Genomic DNA, 13,552 nt, shown 5'->3' on the forward strand with positions numbered 1-13,552 from the left:
AGGGGAACCATCTAGTGAAGGGAAAAAGCCTAGTGAATTTTGTTTTACCATCTAAGTCCTTTCAAAGCAGGTTAAAAAAGATAAAGGAGATAGATTACTTAGAGTAAATCTTAATGGAGTATACAAAGATTTTTGTTCTCTATTGCCCTATTGGCTTTTTCCTTGGGTAAATATCTTAGATGTGACAAAAACAAATCAGGTCAAGCTAGTTGTCACAGACATCATGAAGGAGAAATAAAGGGAAATAGTTTAGTGCATTCAGAGCTTAGAGTCTAGTTGGGAGAGAAACAGGCCTTGGTACATGAAAGTTAAATAATACAGAAAGTCCTTGAGACCTAGTACACAGGTTCTTGGTAAATGTTAATTGACTGGAATAGTGGTAATAATAATCTAAATCTATGAGGTAAAGTGAGGATTTTTTAAATCTTTTTTTGTCAAATAGATGGTATGACAGAGTATTTATGAGTTCAAAGCAGAGGAGAGATCATAGTGACCAAGAGAGGTCTGGGAAGGTTTCATTGAAGGGGGAGAGAATTGGCAGGTAGGGTGAATTTAGAAAATGGAGTAGAAGGGAAAGAGTACTCATTTGTCTAAAAAAAGCCCATCATGCAGTTCTTTTAAGAGATTTTCATTCCTATCTTTGTAACTTATGTACCATAGAGCTGGAAGGGACCTTCAAAGTCATCTAATCTCTTACCTTTTCATTTTTCATATAAGACAATTGAATTCTACAGGTTTAATGGCTTTCTTAAAATCAAACAGACAGTACATAAGAGATCTGAAATTCCACTAAAAAAAAATAGGCCTTCTAAGTGTTTTTATAAAGACTGATGAGATTTTTTTTTTTTTTTTTTACTTTGTTTTAGAGGAAGTAAGCTCAGCATCTTGCTTTATAAATTATTTGTGGTGAATCTTGCTGCTAACTTTTAAGAATTCTTGGCTAACTTTTATATTCTTATTTTAGATTTTAGAAAATATGTCTTGTTCATAAGTGAAAAATATAGAATTACTTCTGGTGATCTCAGTCTTGCACTCTTATTCTTCCATATGGCATAGGATCTTTTATACTATGCCAATTTAAACTTAAGTTATCTTAGTTTTCCATTTGAAAACATGCCTTATTTTCTTTTTTTTCTTTTGCCACAACTACCTCTTTAATTTGGTCTATCTGATGTGGTAGAGGGAGAACTTTGGAAGAGAGGGGAGTTGAAACATTAGTCAGATGTGTGGTGCAGAATGATAGGTTCATAGAGCACTTACTGGCTAGATACAGATACCATGCTGAGAATACAAACATAAGCAAAAATAAAGGCACTCTACCTTCAAGAAGCTTACATTTTAACAGGTAAATACTACACATATAAAAGGGAGCTGAAGGACTATAGAGGGAACAACATGGAAAAGTATGAAAAGAAATGAATATGGCTAGTCTGGCTACTCTTAAAAGTGAGAGTTCAGTGCTATTTAAAGTTTTTGTACTTAAGAATTAATTTTTTATACAGGAATACTATGTTAACTGCAAAAACTTAGATCAAGAATAAACCTCTCCCATATCTTAGTTAGACATTGTAGAAGGCAGAATCTTACATTGTAATAACAGACACACACACACACACACACACACACTCACCCTTGTATCCTAAGTAATATTAGTAGCACTCATGATTAGAGTTAATTTTCACCTTGTGAAATTAAATATATTGAGACAAAGGATCGCTTTGAATAATTTTTAGGTAAAAATATTAGTTTGGGCAGGTAAGTAGTGCAGTAGATAAGAGTGCTAGGCCTGGCATCACAAATTACCTGGAGTTCGAACTTGGCTTTTACTTATTAGTATTACCTTGGATAAATCACTTAAAACATGTTTACCTCAAGTTCTTCTTTAAAATGAGCTTGAGAAGGAAATGCAAACATTCCAGTATCTTTGCCCAAATGGGTTCGTGAAAAATTAGACATGACTGAAAAAAGACTGAACAATAGCATTATAGTTTAAATAGTCCATTAAAACATTTTAAATTTCTGTACTTTTCAAGAACTTAGTGTTTCAAAAGGATTTAATTGATATAAAATCTAATTCAGAATAATATGGGATAGTGATGGCCCTCCTAAAGTTAATAACAAATCAGAACTACCATTCCCCCCCCCAAAAAAAAAAAATTTAAAAGCATTATTTTTAATTAAGCTTAAATTATAAATAGAAGATATCAAGTAAAGTGAGGCAAACTATTAGAATTATAATAGGCTCATATTATATATGCAACATTTATGATAATCTATATCTTTTATTGTAAATACTTTCAGGATTAACTTTATTTTGTGATTTGATAATTACTAAAATTTTTTAAAGGACAAATACTATTTTTGGTCGGTAAGTGTCAGCATATCATATCTAGATTATAATTTTAGGAATTATGTGATTTTTACCATAGATCCAAAGAATTCACGTATATGACTTTGGGAATTAGTTTTTAAGCTCAATAAATTTTATGGGCGATTAGAAATAGTAACTATATCCTGTAGTTTCAGTGTTATACAAATTCACATTAAATTTATGGACCCTTTACCTTTGATCTCTAGAGTGTAATGCTTAAAATTTGTACCAATATACAAGAATATATATTTGTGCTAAAAGACAAAACTTGGCCTATCCTATTAAGAATAACTAAAATTGGATTTGACAAGAAGTGGAACCTCCATTTGTGGTACTGATCTAAAGGTAAAAGAATTACGGAAGATGTAACCAGCTTCCTTATTTTCTTTTTTTTTTTTTTCCTTTTTTAAATTTTTTTTTATTTAATATCCTTTTATTTACATGATATATACATGGGTAATTTTACAGCATTAACAATTGCCAAACCTCTTGTTCCAATTTTTCACCTCTTACCCCCCCCACCCCCTCCCCTAGATGGCAGGATGACCAGTAGATGTTAAATATATTAAAATATAAATTAGACATACAATAAGTATACCCGACCAAAACGTTATTTTTCTGTAGAAAAAGAATCAGACTCTGAAATATTGTACAATTAGCTTGTGAAGGAAATCAAAAATGCAGGTGTGCATAAATATAGGGATTGGGAATTCAATGTAATGGTTTTTAGTCATCTCCCAGAGTTCTTTTTCTGGGCATAGCTAGTTCAGTTCATTACTGCTCCATTAGAAATTGATTTGGTTGATCTCGTTGCTGAGGATGGCCTGATCCATCAGAGCTGGTCATCATATAGTATTGTTGAAGTATATAATGATCTCCTGGTCCTGCTCATTTCACTCAGCATCAGTTCATGTAAGTCTCTCCAGGCCTTTCTGAAATTATCCTTTTGGTCATTTCTTACAGAACAGTAATATTCCATAATTTTCATATACCACAATTTATTCAACCATTCTCCAACTGATGGACATCCATTCAGTTTCCAGTTTTTAGCCACTACAAAAAGGGCTGGCACAAACATTCGTGCACATACAGGTCCCTTTCCCTTCTTTATAATCTCTTTGGGATATAATCCCAGTAGTAACACTGCTGGATCAAAGGGTATGCACAGTTTGATAACTTTTTGAGCATAGTTCCAAACTACTCTCCAAAATGGTTGGATTCGTTCACAACTCCACCAACAATGCATCAATGTCCCAGTTTTCCGATCCCTCCAACAATCATCATTATTTTTTCCTGTCATCTTAGCCAATCTGACAGGTGTGTAGTGGTATCTTAGAGTTGTCTTAATTTGCATTTCTCTGATTAATAATGACTTGCTTCCTTATTTTCTTAATGTTTGTTCTGAACTCATCATAGAGTTATGATGATATAAATAAAGTAGCAATAAAAAATCCAGTATTGAAAAATTGGGATAAAGTAAATATGGAGAAAATTACAATTTTAGATCTGATTATAGTCATGTGTAAAATATATAAGATGAATTTTCATAGATTGTTTTAAACGCATTAAATTGGAATAATTATGGCAATGACACAAAAAACCTTTTGTCTTTGAGTAGACATCTGGATTTAGTTTTTGTCCTTTACTAACTCACTCTGACACAATCCATGAACTCAATTCCTGGGCCAATCAATTTTTTGTCAATTGACTGAGAATTCAAATGGAAATGTGGTTGGAAAATGAAAGAGTCATTTCTTCTGAAATTATGACCTCTTCTCATATATTCAAGGACTTCAGTATGCTGATCTGAATATAAGCTCCACTTATATAAAACTTGATTGCAGCCCATTATTAGTTTTTTTGTATTATGTTTGCATGAATGTGCTTTTTATTTTTTCCAAAAGAGAGTAACCTGTGTTTGGACCATTACTATATTTTTATCTCTTGTCATTATAGTGAGTTTGGGACAAATAACTTTTTTCCATTATTTGATTCTGGAATCCTTCAATTATTGAACTGTGCAAAGAAAATGAGTTGTTTATGCCCTTGGTGTTTCATGACTTGAACAGTCTTTACCTTATTTATTTATTTGAATAGAATCTTATACCAGGTTCTTTATTAGTTTAAAAAAAAAAGTCATCCTTTAATGAAATTCATTTGTTTTCTTAGCAGGAGATGATGAAACCAAGTTAGATGATGCACAATCATTAGGATCTGGTGCTGGAGAAGGATATGAGCCAATCAGTGATGATGAACTTGATGAAATTCTGGCAGGTGATGCTGAAAAGAGGGAAGACCAACAAGATGATGAGAAGATGCCAGGTATCTCTCTCTCTTTCTCTCTTTTCCCCTAATTTAAATTAGATTTCCCTCTGAGTTTAACAAATAACAGATAAAATTAGAGAATGCATTTACTTACATAGACACAGACATACTCTTGCATGATAGAACAGGAGAGAATTGTACATTGAAATTCTGAATCTCCATTCTGTAGGGGTTGTTTTTTCTCTTTAAGTATATGATATATTCATATATTAAGTTTCCAAGCTGTCCTGCTTGTTTGCTTCTTTATGAATTTCTTGTTTTTTTTTGTTTTTTTGTTTTTTTTGAGGATGAGGAAAAGTTATGGTATATTTGTTATTGTGTATATCTTATTCTTATGATTCTGCTTAATTCACTGTGTATAATTTCAGACTATAATTCTTTCCAGATAACTCTGAAATCGTCCCCTTTATTATTTCTCAAAAGAAGATTTCATTGCACTAATGTACTATAATTTGTTCAGCCATTCCTTAACTGATGAATACCTCCTTAATTTTTAGTTGATTACCACCACAAAAAGAGCTTAAGAGTTTAAATATTTTTATACATTTTTTTTTTCTTTGTCCTCTTTAATAGTAGTAATACTGGGTCAAAGAGTACATCTAATTGAATGGTTTTGGGAGAGGAGCATACTTAAATTGTTTTCCAAACCTGCTAGACTAATTTCTTCTCCATTAACAGTATCTTAATGTTCCAGATAAACAGTTGCAATAGCACAGGAGTACAAAGATTGCCTAATTTAGAGGGTTTTTTTTTTTCTTCCTTTAATAAAAATGGGCCTAGATTTTCAATGTTAAAAAGATAATGGTTATAATCAATAGCATTTAAATACTCAGATGGATCCATCATCTCTTGTATGTGATTCATTCCTTCCTACAGTGAGGATTTTAGGATATCCTCTGCATCCTCTGCAGCACTTGTCCATATTCATGGATAAGTTTGTCCCAAACACTTACTGTACTGGCTTGGATCCTGAAAACTTCTTGGTAATGATGATGATGATATTATGTACTGTTTGGGCTATCTATTCTTTATCCTTTATTCTTGTCCAATGACCAGCTCATTTTTTTGCTTATATGTTTCTTAGGTGAAATCCTTTCTTTTGTGATTGTTCCCTGGATAAATATTTGTTTTCATTTCTTCAGAGACTATAATGTTTAATGTCTTTTATAATCATAGAAATTCAGGATAATATTGGATTATAAGATAGATCTTTCCTTCATTCATGGAGAAGTTAGGGATTATTAAAAGTTCCTTGCAGTTTCCCAAAGGCAGTCTAATCTATCCTCTCCTGCTGTTATTATTTTTGAACCCAGCACATCGTCCCTATATTATTCAGTGTTGAAGTTTTTATGTTGTGCATTCAACATTGTTCGAGTTTGAACAGACAGTCTTAAACCTTTTGATATATCCTGTTATATAGTTAAGTCATACTCTCGAGTGATTATAGATATGTATAAAGTTTGGAGCTTGTCACCAGGTAATACCTGGAAGATCCTATCATGTATAGATACAGACTCTTCATACTACATAAGCTTTCATGACAAAGGGGAACACTGTTGTTGTTTATCTTCTTGTTTTCTTTGTTGCCTGATATTTATGGTAGATAGTTGCTGAACAAGGTTATTTCTGTTATATGTTTCAAAGAATCTTGGAAAGTTTTGATATACATACATGGGGCATATCTCACTTGAAGCTCATTAAAGTAGCATTTTTCTCTTTCAAATCAAATTTTTTTTTTTAAAGATCTACAAGAAATATATTTTCCATGTTTTTTTCAGTTAGATGCATAATGATAAAAAAGTAGTTTATTGTACTTTAGCATTTTAAAATAAATGCCTACTTTTTCCCAATTCCTTCCTTCAAAAGATGCCCTTCAATATACCTATGTAGTTTATTCTCATAAAATTTGTTTTAGATAAGTGGGAAAGCTAGTGAATTATTAGCCAGTAGTAGTTAATGTTCTCTCAATTATCATGTTGATAGTAATGAATTTCGGTATTTTTTTTTTCTGCTACCTTTTGGCAGCCTTTCTTTAAAGATCAGTTTTTCAATGTTTTTGTAGTTCTGTTTTTTACAGCACAGACTTTCTCTTGTATGCTTGTCTAGTGGAACAGATTTTTTCCTATTCTCTTTTCATTGCCTCTTTCACTTCTATAAGCACTTTAGAGTCCAAATGTGATGATAAAGTAAAATCAAATAAAGTAAAATTGATGGTGAAAAGTTTGCTTTAAAAATCTTGCTTAATTTTTCAATCTTTCAACTCTTTTTGTCTTTTCCAGTTTTGTATTTTGAATACTTTTAGAATAATTGCTTAGTTGTGTCTCTTGCCAAACTTCTTAAAAATTGGTTTTACTTTCTATTGCTTCTTTTGGTTTTATAAAATAATATTATGGTTAATCTGATATCATCCTTCTCTGTAAAGAGTTAATAAATAAGCAAATCAGTATACTGGGCTGCTATATACTAGCACTTGACATGTGGCAATTCATTTACCTTATTTAAACCTCTAAGAATTATTGTAATCAGTGTGTCCTGTTTCCATTATGACATCGTTTCTTATTTAAATAGGTTAAATCAATGTTCTAATTGCATGCTATTTTTTGTCCTTGTTTTTATTTCTAGTTTTATATTATTTTGATTATAACTAGTTGGTGTTCAGACAGTGTACAGGTAGCCCAATTTAGATATAACTTCCAGTAACAGTAATGGGTCATTTCCTGTCAAAATAGGTTTTATTTTTCAAATATTAGTTGGTCCACTGTCTCTTTATTATTTTCTGAAAGAAAATGTTTATAATGTAGAGATATGAAGCTTTTGTGTAGTCTGCATCATTTGACTTTCTGAATTTTTAGGCTTGAATCATATTTTGCAACATTTTTCTTATCGGTGCATCCACCTTGTATTGATTGAAGTCATCAAGAATTAAAGTATATATTAATTCAGAAGGTGTCAACAAAATCTTCAAAGAACTAATTTTCATTGATTTCACAGTTGTTGGTGGCTAAGCTGCATTCATGGCTTTTTTTTCCCCCCCAAATATTTAATCCTGAACCCTGCAGAATGGGATGACAAAATGTTCTTTCTTTTCATTTGTACACACAATAAAACCAATTCTGCTTCTCCAAAGAGACCCTAAGTCATTCTTCCATTTTACTCTATTTTTCTTTTTCTGGTTCTGTATATCATGAGCTATAACTTAGTTTTTGCAGTAGTATATTCAGTTTTTGAAAATGGGAAAAAGATTTCTCATTTATAAGTTCTAATAACTATTTTATGTAGATGGTTTAAAAATTGTATTTGTTACCCTCTGCCTTTCTTTTTTGCTACTCAGCCATTGTCACAGAAGAAATAAAACTGTGGAACATTTTTTATTTACTTTTGTTTCATGGTTTTGTTTTCATCGTGAAGTGTTCTGCCTACTGATTATCGACTTTGAAAGCATACAGATTTTTGCTAAGGCCATTTTAACCTATATTTCTAAATAAACAAGTCACTAAATAGCTACAGAAAATTACACATATATATTCATATTTAAATATTGTGCAGTATTTCAAATGAACAAGTTTCACCAGCATAGCCAATACAAATCAAAATCTCTCTTTATAGATGTTCATGAATTGATACTGTTGCAGTAGATCATCTCTTTGCTAAACTTGAGTGATCATCTCATATTAGCTGCTTATTCTTTACTGGGCCCACATTCTAAAACATGTCAAAGTTTGTATCTCATTGTTAAAAACACTTAAAAAAAATTTGAAGTTACCTCCATACCATAGTGGAGTCTTTGGAGTTGAAGTTTATGGAGAAACATCATAGGAAAGCTGGTCTTACCTTTATATACAGACTTTGATTATAACATATTGTTTTATAAATTTTTTAACAAGTGTGCATCTTGTAATGCTTATAACATTACATATGTAATGTATGTTACATACATAAAATACGTATTTTATGTATACATAAACATAAAATATGCATTGACTCTATTAAGACTATCTACTATAGCATAAAGTTGACTTAAAACTAATTTTTCTAGCCCATGATATAGAGTAATAGGCATATTTATCCTCATAATCTTTTTTTCAGTATGATATTCCTGATTTGAAAACATCCATATTTTTATTCACCTTTGCAGATCCTTTGGATGTAATAGATGTGGACTGGTCTGGTCTTATGCCAAAACATCCTAAAGAACCACGAGAACCTGGAGCTGCTCTCTTAAAATTCACACCTGGAGCTGTTATGCTAAGAGTTGGAATTTCTAAAAAATTGGCAGGTTCTGAACTATTTTCTAAAGTTAAAGAAACATGCCAGAGGCTTTTAGAAAAGCCCAAAGGTAAATTGTTTGATTTTGTTTATATAATTCTTTACTATGCCTATTCAGGTCTTTGAGTAGAATTGAATAGAATCTTGTTTTACATTACTGTAGCACATTTTGCTGGAGAAATCATTATTTTAGCTTTTATTTTTTTTTATGGTCCATATTTTATTGTAAAAGGAATAAGCTAAAATCTAAAACTGCTAAATGCTTTGCACAATATTATTGAGAGAAGTAGAAACCTCTAAGGTAGGCAAGAATATAGTTAGGTAGGTACAGTGTGTTAGATACAGTTTATTTCCTACATCTCAGAAAGCTGGTGGTTTTATCCCCCCTTGCCCATGGGAAACTGTACTTAAGATAGGGAGTCTGAATACAATTAATTAGTTGGGGCTGAAATCTCTTATTTGTACGTCTACTTGATCTGAACCTTCAACATTACATAACGTAATTTATAGAATTTTAAGTTTCCAAGATCATAAAGTCATGCATGCTTGGATATTTCAATTATTTTCTTGATACTACAAGACTAAATGTTGTACATACCAGCATTTAGTAGAACTGAGAATAAAATATGTCATTTAGGAGAGAGGAAGAACCTCATCTATCATATAGTCCAATCCCTTCATTTTACAGGTGAAGAAAATTGAAGTGATTCACTTTTTAAGAGCAATGTAAAATAAGAACTAACTGGAACAAGGACCACAATTTTCTGGTTCTTAGTCTAGTGTTCTTTTAACTATACCATGCTGCTTGTAAAATTCATGTTTATGAGAATGCTGCCTAAATTTAGTGTAGTGCCTTCTCAGTGTATATAGTCAGCTAGGTAACTGAGTGGCTAGAGAGTTGGACCTGGAGTTATGAAAATCTGAATTCAAATCTAGTCTCAGACACTTATTTACTGTGTGACAGCCTGTCTGCCTCTAAGAAATGCAGATAAAAGTAGCAACTACCTTTCTGGGTTATGGTCTACATAAAATGAGATGTTTTGTGTGTGTGTGTGTGTGTGTGTGTGTGTGTGTGTGTGTGTGTGTGTGTAGATATATAGTACATTGCAAATCTTAAAGCACTTGCTAGTTTTGAGTTTTTTAGGTATTCTCTTTCCCCTAATTTGTATTCTGTTGCCCATTACAAACATTGGGGGTTGACTTGCTTATTAAAGCAAGCAAGTGAAAGATAAAAAGACGTTAAAACCCAATTTGATTCACTTAGTAGCTGATAATATTTTAAAGTTAGTAGATGTAATGGAGGAAGAAAATTAAAAATTGAACTAATAGGAAATTTAAGAACTGTCTATAGTATATATATATATTTTATATATATATATATATATATATATATATATAGATAGATAGATAGATAATTAGCTATATTTTTATGGAATATTCTACTTGTCAACAACAATTAATTTCTTTTTTCTTTAAACTGCCTTATTTTTATTGGTAGATGCAGAAAATCTTTTTGAACATGAATTGGGAGCCCTAAACATGGCAGCACTGCTACGTAAAGAAGAGAGAGCTGGTCTTCTCAGTAATCTTGGACCATGTTGTAAAGCATTATGTTTTAGGCGGGATTCTGCAATTCGGAAACAGCTAGTAAAAAATGAAAAGGTACTGTCACAATTTGGATTACATTTAAATTGTATTGACAAATATGATTGGTATGTTTTCATTTGGTGCTTCAGTTAAGATTATTGTTACATTATGTAGAGAATTAAAAAAAAAAGTATTAAGTACCCATTTAATATGGTCACTATGATGAGTACTAAACAAACCTTCCTTAACATGATTAGGAATAATGGATTTTAATGGATATTTTTCTTTATTCCTTATCCATGTTAATGGTTACTTTGTATAAAATAATCAAGGTTAATGCCTGCTAGTGTGATACATATGCAGAAGACTATATAGGCAATTAGTTATGGCAGAATTCTTTTTACATGTACTGCCACTAATTGGAAATAGGTGTTACTGCTTTCTAGACAGGCTCCTTAAAGAATCGGCAAAACTCATCACTGCAATGATGAAAGTATAGACTGAACGGCTATTTGTTATTGGTTGCATGATTGTCCAAAAGAGTGATGGTCATTGTTACATCATTTAGAATAGAGAAGTCATAGTTGGCCATGAGGGTATACCCTGCATAAGCATTTTCAATCAGTGACTTAAATGAAGACATAGTTATCAAATTTGTAGGTTTCACAAAGTTGAAGGTTGTTAATATGTAAGAGAACAGAATTAGGCTTCAAAGACTTTCTAGGTAGGCTGAAATTAAATTGAAATTATTTACAAAAATCAGGAATCAGACGAACAATTTAAGGTTATATATACATATATACACACATACATAGATATATCAATCTAGTCTGCTTATCTTTATATAGATAGATAGATATGTAACTAGATTGAGGATATCCTGATTTAATATTAATGAATATACAAAAAGACCTGGACCCTTTAGTGTACTTCAGGCTCAATATGTCAGTTCTTTAGTATGGGTGCCCAACAAAGCCAGCATGATCTGTGGTCATAATAGCCTGAATATTGAGTCCAGAACAAGGTGAATAAGAAGACCATCGTTCTGCACTGGTCAGTTCACAGATAAAACGGAACATATCATGGGATGCTCAATGAAAGGTTGAGAAGCCATCATGTATGACCAGTAATTCTTTGAAGACTGGAAAGGATTAGCTTAGAGAGGCGAACATAGAATTACTGTGAACTTTTAAAAAAGGTTGGATTTTACCTGGTTTGGCTCAATAGGAAGAACTAGGACATATTGGGACTACAAGAATTTTACACCTGTTCATTGATGGAAAGGACTTTCTTATCAGGTGTTAAGTTCTCTGTTGCTCAGAGTTAAGCAGAAATCTGATTTCAACTTGGCTATGATATTGAGGAGAAATTTCTGCATTGGTAGAATTTGAAGCTGGGCTAGAGGAGTTCTAAGGTGTGTCAATCGTGATTTGTGAAAATAATTCTTTATAGGAGTTTATCAGGCCTTATAAATAAAACAGTACATTCTCTAAAATCAGAAACCGAGAGAGCTCAGCCAAGTTCTTTAGCACTTTGTTAGCATCCTGCATCCTTTACTTTTAATAATTTGTACCCATTTTGTTTTCAGGGCACCTTGAAACAAACATATACAAACACTCCAGTGGTAGACAATGAATTGCTGCGGTTAAGTTTGAGATTGTTTAAGCGCAAGACAACTTGCCATGGATCTGGGCAGGAAAAGACAGAAGAGAGCAGTAAACTTTCACAACCTAGTATCCAGCCGGAAGTATGTGTGTCATAACAGCAAAATTCATTTTTCCCTTCAGAGTATCTTCCTAGAGAAGAGCATATTCTGTTCAAAAGTTGTTTGGTTTGGAAAGCCTCCTAACAGAACAAGAAAAAAGACTTGTCCGCTATCCTAATTGGATGAGGCACAGCAACTTTTATTTGAAGAATACCAGTTGGGGTTTTTTGGGAGGGTGGGGGAGGAGGGTAGAGGGAGATTCAGATTTTACATTCATTTTTACACAGTACTTGATCCACAAGTGTAATGATGTGAGGACATATAGATTTAGCAATTTATTGCAGCAGTTGGCAAAACTGAAGGAGGGCATTTGTACATCTTTTTCCAATCTAAACATATATTTCATGAAATGGAACTACTGACATCTACTAATGGGATCTTCATTACAAAAATTTTGATTTTAAGTGAAAACAATGTGAACATCAAAGCAATTTGGGTGCTTTCAGTTAACTGTGTATAATAGTGTTACATAAAGCATTTAATGCTTTTCTAACATTGTGAGTATATACAGGCAGATGTTCAACTATCTGTCATAGAATAAAGCCAAAATATTACACCAGAGCTCCCCTCCCCCAACTTATAAAAATAATAAAATCTAACTTGTTGGGTCTTTTTTGTTTAAAAATAAATGTGCATTAATACAATGTATGATATGTATTTGGATTTTCAAAATTATATATATATACCTTTTTTAAACTTGGAAGTTGTGTCCTTAGTCTTTATTTTTAATAAATACACCTCTCCTTTTCTATAATTTTTAACTTTCCTTGCTTCTCCAACCCTCTTCTCTCTATTCTAAGAGTTTTAGGATTAACATTATATTTTTTCACTTGGAGGAAATCATTTGTCTCTTTGTTGATAGAGTAGTTTTGAATTGTATTCTGAATTGAAAGAGACTCATGTATATATTCCAGGAGCATTAAAAGCACATCCAATAATTCTACATATGAGTTGAATGTTTTTGATTATTGCGGTTATATTAAAACCTGTTTGTCCTTTGTCCTTTTCACCCAGAATTTCCTTGTTGCGTGCCTGCAATTTAAAAAGAAGTTTGCCAACATATCTTCTCTCTCTTTTTATTATTATTATTATTATTAAAGCTTTTTATTTACAAAACATATGCATGGGTAATTTTTCAACATTGACCCTTGCAAAACTTTTATGTTCAAACTTTTCCCCTCCTTCCCCCCACACCCTCCCCTAGATAGCAGGTAGTCCAATACATGTTAAATATGTTA

General features: G+C 32.0%; 1 protein-coding gene across 10 annotated transcripts in view; it reads left to right on the forward strand.

The window, feature by feature from the left end:
- Window positions 1-13,257, forward strand: part of ZC3H13 (zinc finger CCCH-type containing 13) — a 73,644-nt gene extending 60,387 nt beyond the window's left edge. For 6 of the 10 annotated variants that reach the window (XM_031958369.1, XM_031958374.1, XM_023500600.2 and 3 more), the window contains 4 exons: window positions 4,541-4,693; window positions 8,832-9,032; window positions 10,461-10,624; window positions 12,138-13,257. In XM_031958369.1, the coding sequence (XP_031814229.1) occupies window positions 4,541-4,693; window positions 8,832-9,032; window positions 10,461-10,624; window positions 12,138-12,311 (692 nt within the window). In that variant the 3' untranslated portion in view covers window positions 12,312-13,257. The remainder of the gene's footprint in view (window positions 1-4,540; window positions 4,694-8,831; window positions 9,033-10,460; window positions 10,625-12,137) is intronic. The other 4 variants (XM_031958372.1, XM_031958375.1, XM_012546322.3 and 1 more) reach the window with 1 other exon arrangement.
- Window positions 13,258-13,552: the final 295 nt, after the last annotated feature.

Source organism: Sarcophilus harrisii, chromosome 3, assembly GCF_902635505.1.
Source record: "Sarcophilus harrisii chromosome 3, mSarHar1.11, whole genome shotgun sequence".
Classification (NCBI taxonomy): domain Eukaryota; kingdom Metazoa; phylum Chordata; class Mammalia; order Dasyuromorphia; family Dasyuridae; genus Sarcophilus; species Sarcophilus harrisii.